This window comes from Suillus fuscotomentosus (assembly GCF_016647785.1).
Source record: "Suillus fuscotomentosus strain FC203 chromosome Unknown F5891scaffold_80, whole genome shotgun sequence".
NCBI lineage: Eukaryota > Fungi > Basidiomycota > Agaricomycetes > Boletales > Suillaceae > Suillus > Suillus fuscotomentosus.
This window is the reverse complement of record NW_024539592.1, coordinates 207,397-230,611: the sequence shown is the minus strand read 5'-3', so window position 1 is coordinate 230,611 and position 23,215 is coordinate 207,397. Positions and strand designations below refer to the sequence as shown.

Genomic DNA, 23,215 nt, shown 5'->3' with positions numbered 1-23,215 from the left:
GATACGCTCGTAAATACTTATAAACCATATCGCCAGGAAGCCGGAACTTATTTTTACTCATTTGCCCTTGCGTTTCCTCGTTTGCCCTTGCGTTGACTCGTTTGTCCCCGCGTTCGCTCGTTTGCCCGTGCGTTCGCTCGTTTGTCCTAGCGTTCACTCGTTTTAAAACCAGGTACCCTAGCTACCTCCCACTTCAAGAGGGTGTCTGGTCCTACTGCCCCAACTATTACAATAACGTGGATCGTGGTCAGCAGCCTGTTTGTTTCCCACGTGTTCGTTCGTTTGTGCTTGCGTACCCAAATACTGGGACTGCGTTGCGCATAGCATGTTCATCCTCGCGCACGTCAAGTACTTCCATGTACCTTCCTTGGCCGTGGCCGTGGCCGTGGTTTGGGCTTTTTGGTATGTTTCTCTTTCTCAACGACTTCGGGCTCACTTCCTTCACTAAAGTTCGGCCCACACTGTTGGTCGGCACTGTTTTAATGCAACCTGCCACTGTGAATATGAAAACGACGCACATCCAGTTCTCCTTCAAATTCTGGTGCATACGGATCTCGGTCACCATGATTCCAGTGCTCGGGGAGACCCTCATATGGGTTCCATCGGTCTTGGTGCGTGCCAGCGTCTTTTCCCCATTGTTCATTCCCTGCAGCACCTGCGGCCAACGAGAGTTCGAACATTCGCTGTTCGAGTATACCAAGGCACTCTAGATCAACGTCGACGTCCATCGCAGACAGATCATAGCTGAGTTGGAGGTCAAGCCAGGCCGCCTGGAGTATCGCATTTGCTTCCTCTTCGGGAGTAGGAACTGACTTGGAGTCTATGTCAAGTGCTGCTGAGCGACGTTCAGTCAAAATATCTTCGGCCATCTCCTGTAGTTGATTCTTCTTCCGTTTTGCAACTACAATAGTGCACGCATGCGCATAGGTAGCACAGTTTAGCCAATTGACAATTTGTTTTGATGCACCAGGGATGTGATGGTAGACCCAGTTCGCAATCTGAGCACAGTCTGTGAGAGACAAATCGCCACAATATGGCACAGTAGTATGCTTGCGACCTGTCTTCTCCGATAGGTCGGCAAGGTACCCAATTACTGGGACTGCGTTGCGCATCTTTGCAGCATCAGGTTGCTCAAAAATATTTGTGAGCAGTTGACTGTGAGGAGCCAATGCTTCGTCGATATACACGCTGTAGGGAATGTGTCTAAAGTTCGCGATGATGTCTTCGTGCTGGGGAACCTCGTGCGCATGTGTCCATCTGCCAAGCTATGATTTGGATGTTAAAGTCTGCTATAGAATCTCAAGAGTTGTACACACCCGAATCATGCGACGATGTTTATGATCTCCATAGAGTGCATCAACTAAGTCTGCCTCGCCAAGTTCAAGTGGAGGTTGAGTGTTGGGTTTGAAAGAACAATGCCTCCACCATTTGACTGTATACAACGTGTTTCCCCTAACCTGTCGACATGACTTGATCCTGACAGGGTACCAATATTTGTCATGGCGTGCTAATGCTCCCTTTCCTGGTCTGTACATAGTAAATGAGTTCATGCTATCACTTGCATATCCAGGGAAACCCACAACAAACGTTTCGTCATAGGAACAGTTATGTGGCGGGAAACACTGTAAAGGGTATATCATCGACTTATAGTAACAATTAGGGACCCTTACCGCTTAGGACGTCTAATTTGTGCAAGCAAGACACGATCACTATACGGTGCGCAGTCCGGAGTATCACAATAAAATGGCTCCTTTTTTGCCAAATTACTTGCCCGGCCATCCCTCTGGCAAGCAACATGAGACCAGCGCTCGCAGTTATGGCACTGAATGGCCACTTCACTCTCTTCCTGGAGATCTCCATGTTCCCGGCTTCCACACCTGCAGTAGAAGTCATATTCCCCCACCAAAGATCCTCGAGTTCGGAACGTCCGTATGGAATGCAAAGGAATTCTCTCGCGTTCGTTCATTTGGCCGGTAATCTTTCCTCGAATCTTGAATAATAATATACTTCGGTGGTTGATCTGATTTCTGTCGAGACAACACGTCGCATGCGAGACAACGCACTCAGGATCATCTTTTCGGATAAATTCTTTTAAACTGCCCGCAGGACGCTAAAATATGTTACACAAACACTAACAAGAGGGCGTCTTTGTGCGATGAGCGTTTAGAAGCCTTCAAGAGTGCGTCGCACAAACACTAACAAGAGGTGGCCAAAGTTCTTCAACTCACCTTTGTTGTGTCAGCTGGGTTTAAATTTGATACGGCAGGTCCACCATGCTCGATGATCCCTCTTCAAAGGCCTACCTCCGCGAACGAAAGTGGTCGATCAAATCGTGCATGTCGTGTCCCTACCATGCTCCCTACCATGCTCCTTCAAGTTGTTCCTTGAACCAATTCTGACGAATACTCTGTCGACTTCGTTCGAAGCGGACATGGCACCTGAACACGTCTGACACACAATACGATAGTCAGGCTCGACCGCCTTCGATTGGGCGCCTAACCCACCTGCGACAAGGTCACATCGTTTGCCCTTGGGTTCGATCGTTCGTCCTTACGTTTGTTCGTTGTTCGTTTGTTCGTTTGTTCGTTTGTTCGTTCGTTGTTCGTTGTTCGTTCGTTCGTTTGTTCGTTTGTTCGTTTGTTCGTGTGTTCGTTTGTCCTCGCGTTCGCCCGTTTGTCCTCGCGTTTGTTTGTTTGTCCTTTTGTCCTCACGTTCACTCGCTACCCTAGTGGCCAGTTGCCCCGGACGGTGGAGCTCTCGAGAAGAACTACGCAGGCATAACCAACCCCGTAAGTGCTTTTTTCTTTACTCGATTATCCTGAGACTGAACACTCCCAAGACGGCAACGCCGCCCCTTGTCTTCACAACTGAGATCATCAAAATGATGGCCGAGATATCTGCACTCACTGATGTCTATTGGTACATGGGTATGCGATACGTGATAATACTCTTGTTGTCACTGACCTTCTTGCGCAGGTGTGCCGTTCAATGACACTCAGCATTGGCGCTTGCAGATCGCTGAAGTCGGAGAGGCGATGCTCGGAAATTATCTGATTGGTCTACAGGTCAGGGAATTCGCGCTCGTTCGTTTGTCCTTGCGTTCCCTCGTTTGTCCCCGCGTCCGCTCGTTTACCCTTGCGTTCGTCCTCGCGTTCCCTCATTTGTCCCCACGTTCGCTCGTTTGTCCTCGCGTTCGTCCGTTTGTTCTTGCGCGTTGACTCGTTTGTCTCGCGTTTATCCTCGCGCTCGTTCATCCTTGCGTTCCCTCCTTTGTCCGCATTTTTTTTTCGCGTTTGTTCTCGCGTTTGTTCGTTTGTTCTTGCGTTGAATCGCTTGCCCGCGTTTTTTTCTCGCGTTCGTTCGTTTGTCCTTGCGTTCACTCGTTTTTCCGCGTTTGCCCGTGCGTTCCCTCGTTTGTCCGTTTATTCTTGCGCTGACTCGTTGGTCCGCGTTTTTTTCGCGTTTATCTTCGCGTTTACTCAGTTGTCCGCGCGTTCCCTCGTTTGTCCGCATTTTTTTTTCGCGTTTATCCTCGCGTTTACTCAGTTGTCCCCGCGTTCCCTCGTTTGCCCTTGCGTTCCCTCGTTTGTCCGTATTTTCTTTTCGCGTTCCTTCGTGTGTTCTTGCGTTCCTTCGTTTGTCCGCATTTTTTTTCGCGTTTACTCATTTGCCTTGCGTTCACTCGGTTGTCCGTGTTTTTTTTTTTCGCGTTTGGCTATAACACACTATGTTGCTAACGTCCTCCCAGTTATTTTGTTCGCGTTTGTCCTCGCGTTCGTTCGTTCGTCCCCACATTCACTCGTTTGCCCTTGCGTTCGTTCGTCTGTCTTCGCGCTCAACAATCCAAGCGTGCCAGAACTTTTGATAGCATTGATGAGGTCGTTGTTGACCGGTCGCGACACGTAGGAAGTCTGGCAATAGCAATGATAAGGCGCGTCAGGAGGATAGCGACGACGAAGAAGACGAAGAAGATTTAACCCAGGAGGAGCACAACGAGGAAGAGGAACAACGCTTCGAGGAACTCAATGGCGAGGCCATTCGCCAGCGCCTCGAGCAGAAGCGCAATACCTTTGGTGTTAGTAGGATTTCGGCTACCTCTGCCTATGGCTCAAGCTGATTTATGTGCCGTAGGGTATTCGCAGAGCATGGAATAATTGAGTCCATTGAGATGCACCATTTCATGTGCCACAAACGACTTACTTTCACGTTTGGACCTCAGATTAATTTCATTATCGGTGAGTGTCACTTCGAGTGTGTTAAGCAGATGCTGAAACAGCTCTATAGGTCACATATATGCATCGCAGTTCTTCCTGCGAGGCACCCAGCTATCGCAGCTTTCTGAGGAATATGACGCTTGCCTTGATAATATCAACCAGACCAAGAAGGTGTTACACCAGAAAAAGCAAGTTCCCCCTGACCTACGCGCTGCATTCAAAGAGGCTAGCGTGCGCTTTGAAGAAGCAAGCAAGGCAAGAGAGCAGCGCTGCAAGGTTGATGAGCTCAAGAAGGAGCTTGCCTGGGCTCACGTCGCAGCGACGCAAGCGGTAAGAACTGATCTCCTCAATATCCCCTTTGATCCGTCTGACATGGTTGATTGTGTGTATCGTGAATAACGAACTGATGCAGTTATAATTTCTAGGAAATGGAGGCAAAGCTTGAGGAAGTTGCGAAGGCGGAACGCCGCTTGCGCAAGATCGAGGCTGAGATGAAGACAGCCGAGGTGTGCTCCTAGAAAGTCATGGGTACCGATATTCATATGCTCACATATTCTCGTTAGTCCCAATTCCAGCTTGCCTCCGATGCTGTAGAACAATTCGATAAAGCGGATTCCGCACTTGGCGATATTGATCACCTCACCAAGCAGCGCGACGATCTACAGGAGAAAATGCGCGGCAACCGAGTGAAGATAGGAAACTTCAAGGTCTATATACCTATTCTTCTGCTTTACTTGTCTGACATGATTGTCTTTTCATAGAATGACGAGAAACAAATGAACACTTCTCTTAACTCTCTCAGTGATGCCATTAAGAACTACACGCGAAATATCGCTGAAGAAGAGCATCGTCTCGCTGCAGACACACAAGTAAAACGAGACGAGCTTAACCGAAAACTGGAGTCCGCCAGAACGGATGTCACGAACGCCGATCAAGCGCACAAGGACTTCCTTGAAGCCAAGCGTCAAAAATTGGCTGATCAGGACAGCATCAAGCGTTTGTTCGTTTGTTCTTGCGTTGAATCGCTTGCCCGCGATTTTTTCTCGCGTTTGTTCGTTTGTCCTTGCGTTCACTCGTTTGTCCGCGTTTTTGTTTCGCGTTTGCCCGTGCGTTCCCTCGTTTGTCCGCGTTTTTTTTCGCGTTTGTTCTCGCGTTTGTTCGTTTGTTCGTTTGTTCTTGCGTTGAATCGCTTGCCCGCGTTTTTTTCTCGCGTTCGTTCGTTTGTCCTTGCGTTCACTCGTTTTTCCGCGTTTTTTTTCCGCGTTTGCCCGTGCATTCCCTCGTTTGTCCGTTTGTTCTTGCGCTGACTCGTTGGTCCGCGTTTTTTCGCGTTCATCCTCGCGTTCGTTCGTTTGTCCTTGCGTTCCCTCGTTTGTCCGCATTTTTTTTCGCGTTTATCTTCGCGTTTACTCAGTTGTCCGCGCGTTCCCTCATTTGTCCCCGCGTTCGCTCGTTTGTCCTCGCGTTCGTCCGTTTGTTCTTGCGTTGACTCGTTTGTCTCGCGTTTATCCTCGCGCTCGTTCGTCCTTGCGTTCCCTCCTTTGTCCGCGTTTTTTTCGCGTTTGTTCTCGCGTTTGTTCGTTTGTTCTTGCGTTGAATCGCTTGCCCGCGTTTTTTTCTCGCGTTCGTTCGTTTGTCCTTGCGTTCACCCGTTTGTCCGCGTTTTTTTTTCGCGATTGCCCGTTCGTTCCCTCATTTGTCCTTGCGTTCCCTCGTTTATCCGTTTGTTCTTGCGCTGACTCGTTTGTCCGCGTTTTTTTCGCGTTTATCCTCGCGTTCGTCCGTTCGTCCTTGCGTTCCCTCGTTTGTCCGCATTTTTTTCGCGTTTATCCTCGCGTTTACTCAGTTGTCCCCGCGTTCCCTCATTTGTTCCCGCGTTCCCTCGTTTGTCCGCATTTTTTTTGCGTTTATCCTCGCGTTTACTCATTTGTCCCCGCGTTCCCTCTTTTGTTCCCGCGTTCCCTCGTTTGCCCTTGCGTTCCCTCGTTTGTCCGTGTTTTTTTTTCGCGTTCCTTCGTGTGTCCTTGCGTTCCTTCGTTTGTCCGCATTTTTCTCATTTGTCCCCGCGTTTACTCATTTGCCCTTGCGTTTACTCGTGTGTCCGTGTTTTTTTCGCGTTTGGCTATAACACACTATGTTGCTAACGTCCTCCCGGTTATTTTGTCCGCGTTTGTCCTCGCGTTCGTTCGTTCGTCCCCGTATTCACTCGTTTGCCCTTGCGTTCGTTCGTCTGTCCTCGCGTCGACTCGTTTGTCCCCTCGTTCCCTCGTTTGCCGGTGCGTTCACTCGTTTGTCCTTGCATTGACTCGTTTGAAAACCAGGGACCCTAGCTACCTCCCACCTCAAGAGGGTGCCTGGCCCTACTGCCCCAACTATTCCAATAATGTGGATCGTGATCAGCAGCCCGTTCGCTCGTTTGTCCGCGTGTTTTTTCGCGTTTGCCCGTGCGTTCACTCGTTTGTCCGCATTTTTTTGCGTTTGTCCGTTTGTCCTCGCGTTTGTCTTGTTTGTCCGCTTCTTTTCGTCGCGTTTGCCCTTGCGTTCCCTCGTCTGCCCTTGCGTTCACTCGTTTGTCCGCGTTTTTTTTTTTCGCGTTTGTCCGTTTGTCCTCGCGTTTCGTTCTTTTTTTCCGCGTTCGTCCGTTGCCAGCAGTGCTGGGCTTGGCTCTGATCCCGACAGTGTTGATTCTGCCGATCGACCTGCATTCGGAAGATGGATACATCTCCAGTATAATGGTGCATGCACCTCCGCCCATCCAGTCATCAGGAAATTATTACTTAATTTGTCCTTAAACAGACTTATCTACACTTATTTACACTTAAGTGTCTTGGCGAAAGGTGGATCTACTTGTCCAACATTGCAAGAGAAAAAAATTGTTGATGTATATTAACATACATGTTTTATTATATTTCACACTAAAAAAATATGAAACATGCCAGGTGAATGATGCAAGAGAGAGCAAACAAGTTTTGGGACAAGTGAGATAAACTGATTAAGGAGATTAAGGAATGTGTGAATTTACTGATGCCATGGGTCTTGAATGAGTGGGAGACTCCATGTACCACATCAGGGGCTTGTCAAATGTGGACACAAAAGCTGAATTATGAACCGCTCTCTGCTTGTGGTGCCATACATTCAGGCTTTTCATGGCGACTTTCTTTAACAATTGAACAATGTACCACATAGTGATACAATACAAATGCCCGCTGTTTGTTGGATCTTGCATGTGTAAGGCTGGTTTTGGTTCGGCGGGGAAATGAGAACAAAATGGTGTGACAATATAGAAGGGTTTTTTGAGAAGATTTTTAGTAATGGTGAAGCGATGAGTATAGAGGCAAGGTTGAGAGTAGGGGTGCAAGTGTGAAGACGAAACATTTCGAGAGGCTAAGACTTTCTGTAGAGCAAAGTTTGCTTTGAGCAGGGAACCAACATATGATTCTGCTGTTGTTATGAGTGTACATGAGCAGTATAAATACATTTTCAAGTACTTTACTAGGCTGAAATAAGAATGGGGAGCATATGGCGAGGTGAAAATACTTTGGTGAAACAAGGGTATCGTGAAGTTTGAGCACAAGGTAAGATAACGGAAAAAGAGAGAATGGAGAAGTGAGAGAATGTATCCACATAACTCGGATGCAAAGTGTAGAGCTTTCTCGCATCCGTGAGTCACGTGGACTTTGTGAATGACAGTTCTCAGATTTCCTTTTTGAGGTGCGGGCCGTGTGTAGAGGATAGACAATCCTTACACATGTCATGGCCCATGGGACACAGAAAATTGATGAATCCTTTAAGTCAGCCTTTCTTATGCACAACCAGCTGCTTTTGCTCCTTGACATCACTTGGCATTAATTTGCATTTCTTTCTGCCTGTGAAACTGCAGTTGGTGTATTTAGTACATGACTGCCTCAGTGCTGCACCAAGCAGTCCAGTTGTTGGCTTGTGACATGGATGGTTCACATTTGAACCCCAAAAAAACCAAACATGACCACTCTGAACAGTTTGCAAAGGTTCAATCCAGGGTTTGTCGACTCTGGTAGAACTGGACCCAGGTTTGGCACTTGCGCCCCCACTCTCAACCTTGCCTCTATACTCATCGCTTCACCATTACTAAAAATCTTCTCAAAAAACCCTTCTATATTGTCACACCATTTTGTTCTCATTTCCCCGCCGAATGGTTCTTGGTTCTTAGCAGCACTACTTGGACCAGTGTACCTTCATTTTGTCTGTCAAAACATTGAAAAAATAATAATTTATGTTTCAATGATTTTCTGTGTGTGGGACATGATGCAAAAATTCATCATGTTCCTTCAAGGATAATGCTGTATTTTCCACCTATTGTGTGCAGAAAACAATGTATAATTTGTGCATGTTCTGAGGCAGAGTATCCTGCAATCATGTTTCATTTTTTTTCTCTGAACATAATAAATGTTTTTTAAGTGTTGTGCCGGAGGAATATACTGCAAACATTATGTATTTATTCTTACAAAACATGGGGCATGTTTCATAAATTTCCTCTGATCAAATATACAAATGAAAGTTTGAAAGTTTCTTTGCTTTTCCTTAACAAAACATTGTCAAAATATTTATTATTATTTGTTATATGATTTTTCAATGTTCTTGGATCAAACATATGGTGAACAGGATGAAGTAATTGAGATTTTTGATACACAGAACATTGGAAAAACAGAGGCCAAAAAATTGACATGATTGTAAATTGTTATTTGAGGAATGATGAATAAAAAATATAGACTGTTTCTTGAGGGAAAATGACTCATTTTTAGATTATGTCTTGCATACAGAAAATCTTCAATACATTCATTATTTTTTTTCAATGTTTTGATACACACAATAAAAAGAAATTTCTATCTTCTAATTCAATGTTTTTTGGATGTTTGGTGGAGGAAAATGAGAAAATGCCCGCAGTGATTTCTTAAGCAACTAATTTCTTCATAGGACTAAGGACGTCCAAGAGCATCACATGAATACCTTTCAGAGGATTGTCTTGTTGGTGCCGCACCTGGGTGTGCTTGCTAGAGGTAACAAGAAGCAACAAAGAGAACTAGATAGGATTCTTGCTGAGGTACGTCTCTAGGGTTGCTGTATGTGCAAATTGTTTTGTGTTGACTTATCGCAAACAGATGCAAGATATCATTGGCCAGATTCGCTCTGAAGACACAAGTCATCTCAAGCCCTTCATCAGGCGTTATGCAGCTTCTGACCCTGACAGTGACAGCTTGCATCCTCCTATCTACTCGGACCATTCGAAGTCTCGTGCCAAGATGGGCATGAATCACCCGCAGCTGGCCGGTATGCTCTGTCCAATCAAGCACATGCAATCCTATCAAAAAGAGCCAAGAAAGTACATGTATAACAATTCTAATTTAGTGTTATCTCTCATTCCTTTACAGAGTTCAAGCGCAACTGCAAAATGGCGAGATCAAAGTTCATGCAAGCATTTGGCTGGCACTTGCTTATGCCGGCAATCCTCTGGGAAAAGACTTCGACCCCTCTAATGTCCAGGAAGGATTTTTGCCAGGCTATCTCCTTAAACGAGTAAGGGGTTTTTTTTATAGTAGGATTAGGTTTATTGACACACTCCTCATACATTCAGGTTCTAAGGCATATTTACACGAGTCCTTCCTCTGCACTCATCGATGACGGAGAGAAGACTACTGTTCGTTCTGGCAATGCAAAACTTCACAACATGCAAAAGGTAGAGGCGGAACACATTGCCTATGCCTTCATTCAAGTACATTTTCCAATATTATATCAACAGCTGATTTAATCTACCAGTGGCAGGCTCGCTATGGAATATCCTCGCATGACAAGTGGTCCGAGAATGACGGAAAATACAGTTACTGTGATGCATACTACCGCACCATCAAAGCTATTCACGAGGCACCCGACCCCGATTGGGTGAAGTCCCTTCTTGAGTGGTGGAATAAGTGAGTGTTGTTTTTTTCACGCCCGCATAATATATTCAAGCTCTATAATTTTGAAGTGCAGTGTTCACTAATAAGAAGGGTGTACTCAACTTCAACCTTAGCGAAAACGAAGATGAAGAGGATGACTATGCTTTGATGAAGAAACAATTTGTGATGCGTACAGTAAAGGGACAGGCTGAGGTGCGGTTTTATTTTATTTTATGATGCGTTTTTCACTTGTCTTTCCTTCAGCCTGGACCTGTTGATGTGCAGCCAATAAAACACCTCTCGAGCCTGACTCCGAAACATCAATGATGGACACTACAACTACTACATCTACGTCAAGAATGGAACTATCCTCTCCTGCAACTACCCCTCCTCCAGAAGACCTGATTGTGTCGCCAGCTGCAAGGCCCATTCCTAGACCTCGCCCCATCAAACCTACCACTCAACATGCTTCTTCAAGTTCAGGTGCTCATGTTCCTCCTGCACCTACTCCGTCTCCTGCATGAGCATTGGCTCCTACTAATCATTTGCCGAAGCCTGCCTCAGTCGCCACTGTGCCCCATACCATCATGTCTAAAAAGCGCCCATCTGTGGAGCTTCTGGTTGATAGCGATAGCCCACTGACCGACGCGGAATCCAAAGTTGCCCCTTCTCCAGCAAAATGTCCAAAAAAAAGGCAAGCGGGCCAAGGCAGGTGAGAGCAGCAAGAGCGCTGGTAAGAAACGCAAGGGTCGAAAGTAACTTGGCATTCTCTGGTACGAGATTTCTTATTCCTTGTGTACTAGTCTGACTGCTTCAAAACTAGTTCACCGTTCATCTCATTTACTCTCAGTTGCTGTCCGTGCACCATCACTCACTGCTTTTCCATTTGCATTGCTGTCGTGCCATTGTACTATATCGGACTTTTGTTGTCACTCAGCGCCTTAGAGTTTCAATCATGCATGTCGTAGATTTCTGTAATGCACACCATGTGGTGATACAATGATATGTGCTTATCCTGAAATATCAGTCTGGTAGTACATTATAAGCGTCCCAGCAGTTCTAAAGGCTTCGCAATGACTAGTACATGATGAGAAACCAGCATACATCCCACATATGACGAACGATTGATCCTCAACAGCGATTCCTGATCCGTGCATATATGGACGACACGAAGTTGATCCATCATGATGGGCCTAGGTCACCCTGCTGGGGCTGTTGACCGATGGTATGTCATGAGATGACCTTCGCTTGCCATATATAGGTTTTGAAGTTTTGGTGATGTGGGCCCTGAATATTGTTTACAAAACTTACACTGAGAAGATATTCAAGTTGTTATAGGCAAAGACTCTTGAGTCAGGGTGCTGCTATTATGGAAAATCAAGTGTTAAAGGACCAGTGCTCGAGTGGGTTACTAGCTGGCCGCGGCATTGCATGCGAGGAACTTTGTGATGGCAAGGGAACTTCAAGGGACCAGGATTCCATGAATACGGAGTTTAAACTTGAAAAGCTTTTGTTACCTCGTGCACTGCACATGCAAGCAGCAGACCTAGTGTCGGTAAATGTGAATGTTGCAAAATTCAATATGCAGTCAGTTGTGGAATGAGTACTACATCAACGGATACTGTACACTTATTCAAAGACTATCGACAAAGACAACCCAAATGAAAACGAAGCGGAATTGAGATTTTTAAAAAGAACATGGTTAATGGCTGCAAGCGAAACCTGAATCTCTGACATGCATAGCAACTGTAAACGTGGATTAATGAGATCATGGCATGAGTGAGCAAGAAAGAAATTTATACCACTTCAAAACGTTCAAAGCAGTCCGAGCCAAGACCAACCCCCAAACAGGGGTGAAGAATCTTTCACCCAACTCTCTATAAATGTACTGTCTCCATGTTCTCGACTCTTCTTCTCCAGCCACATGATCTTTTCAGTAGTGCCCGCCCTGTGTTCCTCACAGAGTTGCTTCAGGATGATGCTCCGACTCAATCTGGGATATCTGCTCATGACTTTGAGTATGTACTCTCCCATAGCCTCAACGCCGGTGTCACTAGTAACCTGTGTCATGACCCAACCGCAGTTGATCTGGAAGATCATTTTAGCTCCTGGATCATCAATCACAAAGCGAACTGCTTCACCGCTCGCAGTGAAGAGGAAGTAATCGACATTTCGGTCGGCTTCAAGCATCTCAGCTTGATGCTCCGCAGCAGGGGTGCGTTTACCCTTACAGGGATTTACGCCAATGTCTCTGAGGCTCGTGAGCTGCCGACCTTCCTTGTCAAAGTTGCGAAGCATTTCGGCGGTGGGATTGGAGTTGCTGAATGCCCAAAGGGAGTCTCCCTTGGTTCCGCTTAGACCCTTCGACACTGACTTCTTGCCACAAGCCCGTTTGTGAAGAGACCAGTCTTGTTTCTGGCAGGATCTAGTGGATGCAACATCATGAGGGAGTTATGAAGACGAAATTAAAGGACTTCTACTCACTGAGAACAATAATGTATCTCGAAGTTGAGTTTCGCTTTGCAAACACTGTACACCATGAAGCGAACACCTTGTCCAATTTCTTCTGGAGTCTTCGTGCAGTTTTCACAGCAGACAAGAGGTTTATCCCTGAAAGTCATTTTGGCCTGTGCTACAGCTCGAGCGACATATCCCTTTGTATTCTCCATGAAGTGCAGGACCCCCTTCATCCCCTCACTACGATTGGTGATGTCACTTATGACTGAAAACACTGAGGACAGAACAAAGTGTCCTGTTCATGGAATGTTAGACTCGCATGATGTTATATGAGCGAGAAACACTTGCTGATAAATTTATTCCTATTGATAGTCGCGACTTCGAACAGAAGCTTTGTGCTTTGGGATACTTGTCCTCGAGGTGGAACATCGGTGGCTGGGGTCTGTTCCCACCATGGATTTGGCAGGTTTGACGCCTGTTCCCACCATGAGTTTGGTAGAAATGCTGGTTGAAGGGATGACTCAGATGACTCCAAGATGCGAGCGAGAAAGTCGACAAAGCCCTTCCCGCCCTGCATCAGGAGGTTCGAAACTGTGACCTCTAGGCAAAGAGCACGACAATCTTGCCCCCACAATGTACGTGCTTCACAAGCCCCCTTCAGGCCTTCATTGATATGTCTCTTCTTCTCCGTGACATTCAACAACAACCAGATGGTGTCAAAGTGACCTTTGTCGAACAGGTCATGCAGGATTTTGGCTACATTATCTTGGACCCTGCGAAGATCCTGGTGGAAGAACTCCATAGCATCAGGAGTAAAGCCAGAGTCATCTAAGAAACAAGACATCTCCTTGAGGACGTCTGCTGCGGTTGAAGATGCGATCGCCGCTTCCCACTCCTTATCCCACTTGAGCGCATCTTGCTTAACATCAGTGATGTTGAATTTCTTGGACAAGAGTGGAGGAAAATATTTAGGTGTCTTTACAGCGTCATCGTCCTTGATTGCCAATGCCATCGCTAGATGATGCACGACTTGTTTACTGCTGGGAGGGTATGGAAGATCAGGGATATCGATGAGATACGTTTTATAGCTAACACCCCATGATGATAATCGGATGCCATCATATCGATAGTTAAGTGAATAATAGTTCCATGATCAATGATGAATCATGATAGTCTATAAAGAGACAAGCCATGATCTTCCAGACGTAAAACCCGCGCTCTGTATGATGTAAAGAACTTAATTATCACCACCACGAGGCTCGATGCAGTCTCATGACTCACTTCGAACTTTCCCCAGAATGTTGATACAGCGGCCTTGTCACAACACAAACCGGGCATCGAGTCTGAATTCTACATGTGCGTAATATCACAGCATATATTCATTCCTGATTTGGGACTCCGTACTGAAAGCGAGCAAGTCACACCTGCTAATTAAAAAGAAAGATATTCTTGCACTCACGGTAAACATATTAACGACACCGTGACATGGTCATTTAATCGGTAGTGGTGGTTCCCTGGGGCAATGATAATGCTACAGGTTGGCTTTGAACGTCCTTGGATCTGAGTGACTTGAATCTCGCTCTTTTTGTTACGGAGTGGGGCAACATATCAAGTCTACAAGATACATGAGCACCCGTGGGGGTATAGTCAAGCGAATATGATACCCTTTTATCCTCGACGACCGCAATATCCACAACAGGGGTCGGTGGGAAGAACGTTGCCTAGGGTGCTGCTGAAATGGTGTTGCATCGTGGTCGATGGAAGGAGGGCGTTGGGAGAACGAGGAGAAGCGATTAATGGCTGCACGTGGACGTGACCTCAAGAAGGCGAGAGTACTACTGCCACGACGTGCAGAGGGATATGGCGTGTTGCGGAGTGCTGAGAGCATGAGGTTAGCATAAAAGCCAACTGATATGATAACGACCCACATGAACGCACCCCTGCGTGCAGTCAAAAAACATGTGCATCCTCGAGCTGTCTCATAGTACCAACCTGGAATGTCAGGTTAAGAGTATCGAAAATGTTGAAAAACGCGTTACATACCTTCAAAACCGGCTTGTCAGCTACGCCCTATACGAGTTGGAGATTGATATGCTCTATCATTAAATAGCCATGAGATGATGCACGCTTTCGATTCATCTTTTGGTAGCTAAGAAAGAACACCGTCAGGATAGAGACTGGGCAACGTATTTAGATTCACATTAGACAATAGGTCGTCAAGACCAATTTCTCTTAGTATGAGATGGACGTCCCACGAGTGCGCATTGTGGTCATTGCAACCCGTTACTAGCAGCTTTCCATCAGCGGAAAGAGTCACACAATACACGCCAGCTTCGTGGCGAAGGGATTCACAGGTAGATTTGTGTCGAGATTCCACAAGTGCACTGTTCGATCGAGCTCTTGCTAGGAGCAAGCTAGCAGAAGGACATTGTAAGACAAGGAAATGGGTGATTAGTAGTGTGAGGAATACAAAAAAATTTGTACATGCGTTGGCGCGGCCTTGACATCACGTGCTACGCTCACTCCTAAACTAAATCTGGCACTTTGCCCCTCGCACGTTCTGATATGCCCCTAGCCTGAGGCCTGCCAAGGGTACCCTGAATGCCGTCTCCCGGCTATCTGACACCGCAGCCAAGTCTCATGCACATGCCTCAGGCATAGTGAGTGGCGGCGCCTGCGGCCTCATGATCACTAGGTTTGCAACATTCCTGACATCGCGTTACACCTGAGTCCTAATTTGAAGGCCTAACTTGAAACTATGTGTGTCAAATATTGTTATGACATGGCCTTTGACTTGAGCTTGAGCTTGATTACGGTGCACTGCCACGACTTCGCCCATTGGTGTATGTTCACAAAATTCGTCATGACCACTACAAAATCTAGTACTAATATCTGAGCCTCACTGGTTTACTGATGGGCCACTAGTACTTAGTAGCGCTTATAGTACACGTTGATCCTCAATAAAGATTGACTAACCAGCGTTTCTACATACTACTTGCGTATCATTTAAGTTGTCGTTGCGCATCCTAGGCCAAGCTTCTACCTTCCCTCGCCCGAATTCCAAACTTCTAACAAAGAGATGTCGATGGCACGATCAAAGTGTGCTCAAGGTGCTTCCGTTGTCTTTCCCTCGTTACTCAAATACAATATGATGTTGAACTTGCCCACTTTTTTGTCTTTGTGTGGCACCCGCGCGGCGCGCGCGTGTTCGCAAATATTTGGTAAGTAGCTTGTGAAAGTCACGGCACAAGTGAAAATAAATATCCATTTTTGTATTAAGCAATGTGCCATGTCTCCGCGACAGCCCTGCCTGCTCTAGGATCCATATACATTGGCCACCGTGGCATCGGATTCACTGCCTTTGAATTCTGTATGTCAGGGCTTCGAGATATTTATTTATGAGACGCACTCTCATGAGGATACGCATGCTAACCACTGAATTTTCATCTTAGGAGCTCTGAGGCTGCTGCAGTCATGTCCGACGCAATATTGCAAAACTCATTCTACTTTAGCAATGTTTCCAACTCCATTCTATACGGTAATCACTCTGTCTGACCATGGAGATGTTGTTATTCCTGACTTGATAGTCTACAGGTGTGGTTTTGATGCTGTATCTCAGCACCATGCAAGCATATTTCGACAAACAATTAGAACGCAGGCCCTCCGACAAGTTCTACATGGTCTTCAGCACTATATTAATCTTCCTTATCACGATCTTCGTGACCACACGATTATTTTCGGGACAGGAGATGTGGATTAATCATGCAGGCTATCCTGGTGGAGCGTCCGCATACTTTAATGCCAACATGTCAGCGTGGTATCTGACGATGAGTGCGGTTGCGTCCACCCTGCTGCAGTTGATGACTGATGGTCTACTCGTGAGTGTACTCTCTAGTTCGTCCCGGAAAGAGTGCACTGATACTAAATCAGATTCTGCGATGTTTCACGGTCTGGCGTCGAAGTTACAGCATGCTTTTCGTCCCCTGTTGCCTCTGGTTATCGTCTCTCGGTCCGTTAGTCCTCTTCTTCTCTTGCAGCTACTCAGTCAATCAACAGTTTTAGGGATTTTAAACCTCATCACTAGTGCTTCCCCGAATCACAATTTCTATGAGGGGCTGAAAGCACATGTTGGATTGGTGTATATCTGCTTGACCATTGGCCTCAACGTCCTTGTTACCTGTCTCATCTGTGGCCGCATAATATTTTGTGCAAGGCTCATGCAACATCATTTTGGTCACGAAGCTTCAAGGGATTACTTCACTATAGTGGCCATTGTTGTCGAGTCTGCGGTACCATTCACATTATTTGGGATCGCATTTCTTGTGTCATTCGGCCTTGTCAGCTATTCCTCAATTATCTTCCTCTCTTTGTACGGAATGTTTACTGTGAGTGGTGACGGCTTCCATGTCCAAAGTTCTGTTGCTAATTCGTTTTTAGTGTATTTCCCCTCAAATGCTGATTCTTCGCGTTGTGAGGCGAAGGGCGTGGACTGCCGAGGTAGCACACTCAACGGCTCTGGCTTTCGCTACTCAGTCGACTACAGCCCCTTCTACCACACTCACTAGTAGCTCAATGGTTTGATTCCAAGAATTTTTGTGCTGAAGTCCTGCAAGGCAGTCCATGAGGATAGGGACTATCGTTTATTCCTATCTTCACCAAGATGAGATTGCGCCCAAACTGTGCCAACGGGAATCTTCGATCTCAAAAGATGAGAGAACCTATAATATATTACAGAGAAGACGGACATTATTACTGAGGAAAAAAAGACTCGTTGCCTGAGGCCTCACTGCCGCTCGGTGCTGATCAGCCCCCTAGCTCGATCAAATATTGACCAGATCCACGGAACAGCGATGAGGATACATGTGGACAAGGAATCGTTCTGATGCTCGCGGATAATTCTTGTTGTGACCCCCTGGATCAGTATTATTTATACATACTATGCGCCTCCTTGCGGTAGCATGCCTGATGATCTTAATGACCGCGACATCAATCGGCCAAACAGGTAGGCCGGCCGGCGGCAGGGCCTCAGATCTGCAGAGGCGAGCACAATTGGACACGATCAGCGCTTAAATGTTCAGATTGGTGGTTGCCAGAAGTGTTCGATCTCCAGGGGTAAGCACGGAGAAACGGGTGCCATACGACCACGTGAATCAACGGTGGACTAGGACGAAAGCAGTGAGGGGAGAGCTCTATGATGCGTGATGATGTGTTACACTATGAACAGAGTTTGGCTATGTGCGCGTGTCGCTGACTAAGCTATGGCTATCGCCGAAGGACCAACTGCCTCTTGTCTATGTCTCTTCCTTTGGTCTATGCCTTGGGACCCCCGGTCCATGCACCCCCCTAAAAAACAACCAACGCCGTCCTCGGCGTTCTTCCTACTATCACTTCTATTGTCCTATTCGTTCTCTTCTTCATCCGCTTCGTCTCTTGTCTGGTCGTTCTCTTCTTCTTCATGTCCCTTCTGTTTCTCTGATTCTTTCTCCGTTCTATCTTCTGTATCTGCTTCCGTGTCGTCGTCTCCTCTCTCTCTGATTCTGCGTTCATGCTCTTCTTGTTCTCTTGCTAACTTCGTTCCCGTTCTCGGGGTGAATGCTCTGAGTCGTCTTGCACTAAACTCTCCTTGAACTGGGATTCCGTTCAGCGCTTCAAGCTTGTACAAGTTTAGGATCTTCTCTCGTATACGCCTTGGGATTGACCATTTTGGTATGAGCTTTCGTTCTGCTTTGAATGTATAATCTAAATCATTGCGATATACTTGAACTAGTTGTCCGATTCGAAATATAACCTCACCTGGCGCTCGTTGTAGCAACTTTTTATCAAATGCTGCCTTCCTCTTGATCGCATGTCGCACTACTTCATCGTATCCGTCCAACCGTTGTTGTTCGACGTATGCTATTTGAGTTAGTGGGTCTGAAGTGCATGTCGCTGACGCGCTTTCTTCTACATTCGTCTTCGGTGTGTTGACTACTAATCCTAAAAGAAGTTCCTTTGGAGAAAATTTCAGCGCTGGCAATAATCGATAGTTAAGAGCGTGCACCGCATCCTCCAGATGGTCTGGCCACGATTGTGTCAAGCCGCTTTCTGTCGTTTTTTGTCCTTGACTTTGATCTTCTCCTAAACTTGGTGCGCATAAGCGTTTTAAAACGTGTAGTAAAAGCTTATTTGTTCCTTCTACAAGGCCGTTGATCCACGGGGAGTACGCCGCTACGATGTGTACTTTGCATTTCTTCGATTCGCAGAAGTCCTTCACTGCTTCGTTGTTGAAGTGCTTGCCACCGTCCGCCATGAATGTTTCCGGTGTTGTGAATGCGTTGAAGATGTTCTTGAGTCCTTCAATCGTCGTTTTTGCACTACCTGATGTTTTATATTTAAACACCCAGATATGCTGCGAAAACGTGTCCAAGTACACGCCGAGCGTATTGTATCCTCCTTTCCCTTTCGGGAGGGTGAGATAGTCTCCAACTAACAGTTCGAATGGGTGCCGCCTGGTTATTGGCTCTAGTAGCGAATTTATGTGCGTCGGTCCGAAGTTCTTGCATTTTGCGCAGTCTTTGATGGCATCTAGGATTGACGCGTCTAGCTTGGGGCTGCATATTCGGTCCAGTAATGCGATTTTGATCGCATCTCGTCCCCAGTGGCCTCCTTCTGCATGCTCTTGTGCTGCTAGTACCTTGGCTTCTCCTCTCGAGACACATTCTACTCTTGTCCTGGCTCTCGTCGTTGTGCCACCTCGTAGCTTCCAGAGCCTCCCTTCTTCTATAACGTACTGTTCTGCTCTGTGTCTTGCTCGCCGTTTCTCTCTGATCTCCGTGGCTTGATCTAGGTTACATATAGCTTCTACGACTTCCTTGAATACTGGCTCGTTCTCGAATCGTGTGCGAAGCTTGTCTACTTGTGCGTCCACCGTCGTAACGTTCATGATGTCGTTAATTAGTCCTATCCTTGCTTCCCAGTCTTCGCTTACCGTCCACTCGTTTCCGTCTCCTGCTACTGGAGCGGTGTTTTCCCATTTTCTGCTAAGGCCATCAGCAACGACATTCAGCTTTCCTGGTATGTGCCTTATGTCCACTATATGATACGCTAATATTCCCTCTCTCCATCTTGCGTGTACTACGTTCAGATGCGGATTCAGCAGCGTGTCTCTCATCGCCCTGCAGTCTGTTTCAATCTCGACCGGAAATCCCCAGATGATGCTCGAGAATTTATCCAACCCGAATTTGAGCGCTGCGAATTCTAGTAAGTACGATTTGTACTTCTTTTCTGTCGCTGATGTCCGTTTTGATGCGAAGCCTAGAGGATATAGACGTTCGACCCATTTCCCTGCTGATGTTCGCGTCTTGATTCTCTGTGCTAGGACCGCTGCGAAGCCTTCTATACATCCGTCCGATGTCACTATGAAGTGCGACCCATCGTATCTTGGTGCGTGTAATACTGGTCTTGATGTAATCGCCGTTTTTAGATCTAAAAATGCTTTAGTATGTTCCTGCGTCCAAATAGTACTTAACTTGAAGCCGCTCATGGCTCGTCGATACGCTGTTTTGGACATTGTGCTGTCTATGGGTGCTTGCAGTAGTAAATCTCTTAGTGGGCCTTCTCTTTTCGTGTATGCATTGATTAACGTTCTGTAGAATCCTGTTAGTCCTAAAAACGAGGCTAAGTTCTGTGCGTCTTCGGGTTGTCGCCAGTCTACAATGGCTGTCAGCTTTGTTAGATCTGGTTTCACTCCTTCTCTTCCTATCGTTCCTCCTGCGAACTCGGTCTCTGACATGCAAAGCTTTGTCTTGCTCGGAGCTATTGAAAATCGACATTCTCGAAAACGTTGGAACAAAACTGTTAGCTTATCCATCATTTCTCTAAACGTACCTGTCGCGCATCCTCCGTCGTCCATGAACAATTCCATATAGTGCGTCACTAGGAAATCGTGTAGCCTTTCTGCTAATGTATCGCAGAACGCTGTCGGTGCTCCTGTAATTCCCATCGGCATTCGTCGATATTGAAAGTACCCTCTTCCTTCGATGTAGAACGCTAAATATGGACGCCACTTCTCCGGCACTTCTATCGCATAATACCCTGCTGTGAAGTCAAAAATTGAGATGTAATGTTGACCACTTAACCTCTGTTGTTTTGCTAATATATCCCCCTGCGGCATTGGGACTACTTCCGTTATTTTGTTAAGCTGCGCGAAATTCTGACAGATCCTCCATTTTTTCGGTCCTTTTTCTCTTGTTTCTTCTAAGGTAGGATTCTGTATCTCTCGTGGCGGTAACTCATAGGCTGGTTGTAGTCCCGCTGCTCTATGTTGGTCGTTGATTCGTTGCTTTAGCTCGTCCCATGGTAGACCGCCCGTTTCGTGTGCTCTTTGCGCTATAACCGTGGTTGCTACACATCGAATCAGTTCTGGGGATGCTCTCTCTACTATACCTGCTTCCAACATGTCCGTTACTCGCTCATTGTAAAACTTTGCTTGTTCGGGCGTTAAAGGGCGTTGATGTATCCGTAGGTTGAATATTGCGTTATCTGGAACGTTTAAATTCAGCGCTGCTCCAGGAATAGGGACTACTTCTCTTAGCGTTAGTGCAAAACTGTCTGCGTTTTCCGCTATAAACTGTTCTAACTCCTTTTTCTCGTCTACTGTCAGGTCGTTCCCGAACGTGATCTGTCGTAGAATTTCTTTGACTCTTGCCGGATTAAATGGATTCGTTTGTCTTGAGTATATTGACGCGTCGTTCCTCATCGGTTCTAACTCTGGAAGTTCTTCTAATAGTTGCTCTCCTCCTTCGTCTGGTCCTTCTTGTGCGTTTAATATGTTGATGCTCGTTGTTTCTTCTGTTAGATTATGTGTGTCAGTGCTTGATTGTTCTCTCGATACTCTGGCCGCTGTCACTCCCTTTGATGTGTTATTCTCTTTTTCTGCTGTTCTTTCTTTTGACGCGCTCTCTCTCTTCTTTCTGATCCAGTATCCTGTCGGCTTCCATTGGCCCATTGGGATGTTTGATGGTTTTGTTTTGTTTTCTAACGTCCTTTGTTGTTTCTCGTCTAGCGTGAGACTGACTGCATCTGCTCTCTGTAACATCCGCTTGTCCGCTATCTGGTTTTCTATTGCGACTGTTTTGATTCCGTCGGTTATCACGATCGTGTCCGTTTCGTATTCGTGAATTGCTGCGAATGTTTGAAGTGTCGGTTTTCCTAGTAAGAAGCCCCAGCTTCCGCCACTGTCAAAGACTTCAAACGTGCTCCGCACTCCGACTTCTTCAATCCTAATCATTCCCGTCCACTTTGCGATTGCTTTGACTATATTTCCATTTGCCATCCTTAATCGTTTGTCTGATGCGCTCCAGTTTCCCAATCTGTGCTTGATCTTCTCGAAGATCGACGTGCACATTGCACTGGTCATTGCGCCGTCATCGAATATCGCTCGTACTCTGACTCTTTCTCCTTGTGGACCTTCTAGCTCTATTCGGTGAGCGAACGGAACTGCCTCTCCATTTTTTAACTGAGTTTTTGTGACGACCGGGTGTCCAACCGAATACAAGTCATCGGTTTCGATTGCGTCGTGAAGTTCGGTAGTACATGCGATATCCTTAGCTACGCGCTCAGCAGAAACTTTGGGGCTAATGGTCCTAGAGTTGTCCTCGCATGTTGCCTCTTCGCATGCGAGGACTTCGACTCCGGCTTGAATGTGTTTGAGACTTTGGGTCGACGTAATGTTCTTTTTTACGTCGACCCGTCCGCTTTTCCCTGTTGTTCGGGAATCTCTTCAATCCACGCTTCTAACTGTGTCTCCTCGTAGCCGTTACTCATGACTAGTGATATCGGTGTGGCCGTTGCTCTGTTGTATGCGCCCAGCGTCTTGCTCACAATTGCTCTCCACGCTGCTTCTTTGCGCGTTAGCCTCTCTTCGTGGTTCGGCGGTAACGGGCAATCCCGTCCGTTGTGTCCATGTGTCCCACACGCGAAGCATTCGCTGGATGCGATGGCTGCCGTGCCCGGCTTTAGTGGGTATCCTGTCTCTTGTGTGACTCTCGCGTTCTCTCCCCATCTCGTGTTCCACTGTGCAAGCTGCGCTCTATATGCTGCTTTTCCTGCTGCGCTATCCGGGTGTTGCGGCATCATTTGGACTAACTGCCTGACCATTGTTTTCATCTCCTCCGTTACTACTAACGGCTGTTGCGTTGTGGCCGGTTGCCGATTATACATTGGTTGTGCGTTCTGACGATTGGTTGCTGCTGGTACCCGGTTATATGTGTTGTTCGCTGTCGGAAGCGTTGGCGGTGTCGTGGGGTTAATCGACATTCTATTGAATTGACTTTGTAATGCTGCAATTGGGTTTTGCTGCGGTGCTCGTGTCTGGACTCGAGCTAGGTCTGCGCGTAGTGCTTTGAGCTCGTGTGATTGCTTGAGGTATTGTTCTTGTTTCTCTACAAGCCGACTTCCCTTGAGCTCTGTCACCGCTTTCGTGAACTCCTCCCACTTGGTATATTCTTCGTCTTTCAATAGATCCTTTACGATGTCCGGCAGTTTACTGCGGACTTGCCATATCATCGACGTGCTCTGTTCGATGCCTGCGTCTGTTGCGAGTTGAAGCGTCTTCATCGCCCATGCTACGTGCGTCCAGCATTCTCTATCGTA

The 23,215-nt window shown here is 46.6% G+C and overlaps 5 protein-coding genes across 5 annotated transcripts; 3 read left to right on the top strand and 2 right to left on the bottom strand.

Moving 5' to 3' along the window:
- Nucleotides 1–479: 479 nt before the first annotated feature.
- F5891DRAFT_1152452 (uncharacterized protein) lies at nt 480–1,966 on the bottom strand (the record flags this gene model as incomplete). Its single annotated transcript, XM_041365168.1, has 4 exons — nt 480–787; nt 845–1,265; nt 1,317–1,551; nt 1,671–1,966. 4 exons carry the CDS (start codon nt 1,964–1,966, stop codon nt 480–482), a joined length of 1,260 nt encoding a protein of 419 aa, XP_041220034.1.
- A 307-nt stretch (nt 1,967–2,273) lies between these two features.
- F5891DRAFT_985074 (uncharacterized protein) lies at nt 2,274–4,975 on the top strand (the record flags this gene model as incomplete). Its single annotated transcript, XM_041377538.1, has 11 exons — nt 2,274–2,332; nt 2,468–2,558; nt 2,730–2,789; nt 2,840–2,927; nt 2,977–3,139; nt 3,547–3,615; nt 3,907–4,075; nt 4,220–4,235; nt 4,285–4,544; nt 4,640–4,720; nt 4,778–4,975. The coding sequence occupies 11 exons, from the start codon at nt 2,274–2,276 to the stop codon at nt 4,973–4,975; spliced, it is 1,254 nt and encodes a 417-aa protein (XP_041220033.1).
- Nucleotides 4,976–9,376: 4,401 nt separating this feature from the next.
- Nucleotides 9,377–9,767, top strand: F5891DRAFT_922244 (uncharacterized protein; the record flags this gene model as incomplete). Its single annotated transcript, XM_041373807.1, has 2 exons — nt 9,377–9,573; nt 9,623–9,767. Coding segments are annotated over 2 exons (342 nt in total), but the record flags the coding sequence as incomplete, so codon positions are not given.
- Nucleotides 9,768–11,941: 2,174 nt separating this feature from the next.
- Nucleotides 11,942–13,595, bottom strand: F5891DRAFT_1195295 (uncharacterized protein; the record flags this gene model as incomplete). The annotated part of the gene is made up of 3 exons (XM_041368096.1): nt 11,942–12,551; nt 12,611–12,857; nt 12,926–13,595. 3 exons carry the CDS (start codon nt 13,593–13,595, stop codon nt 11,942–11,944), a joined length of 1,527 nt encoding a protein of 508 aa, XP_041220031.1.
- Nucleotides 13,596–15,864: 2,269 nt separating this feature from the next.
- F5891DRAFT_1255944 (uncharacterized protein) lies at nt 15,865–17,164 on the top strand (the record flags this gene model as incomplete). The annotated part of the gene is made up of 5 exons (XM_041370002.1): nt 15,865–16,121; nt 16,178–16,461; nt 16,514–16,592; nt 16,640–16,968; nt 17,021–17,164. The coding sequence occupies exons 1-5, from the start codon at nt 16,058–16,060 to the stop codon at nt 17,162–17,164; spliced, it is 900 nt and encodes a 299-aa protein (XP_041220030.1). The 5' UTR covers nt 15,865–16,057.
- Nucleotides 17,165–23,215: the final 6,051 nt, after the last annotated feature.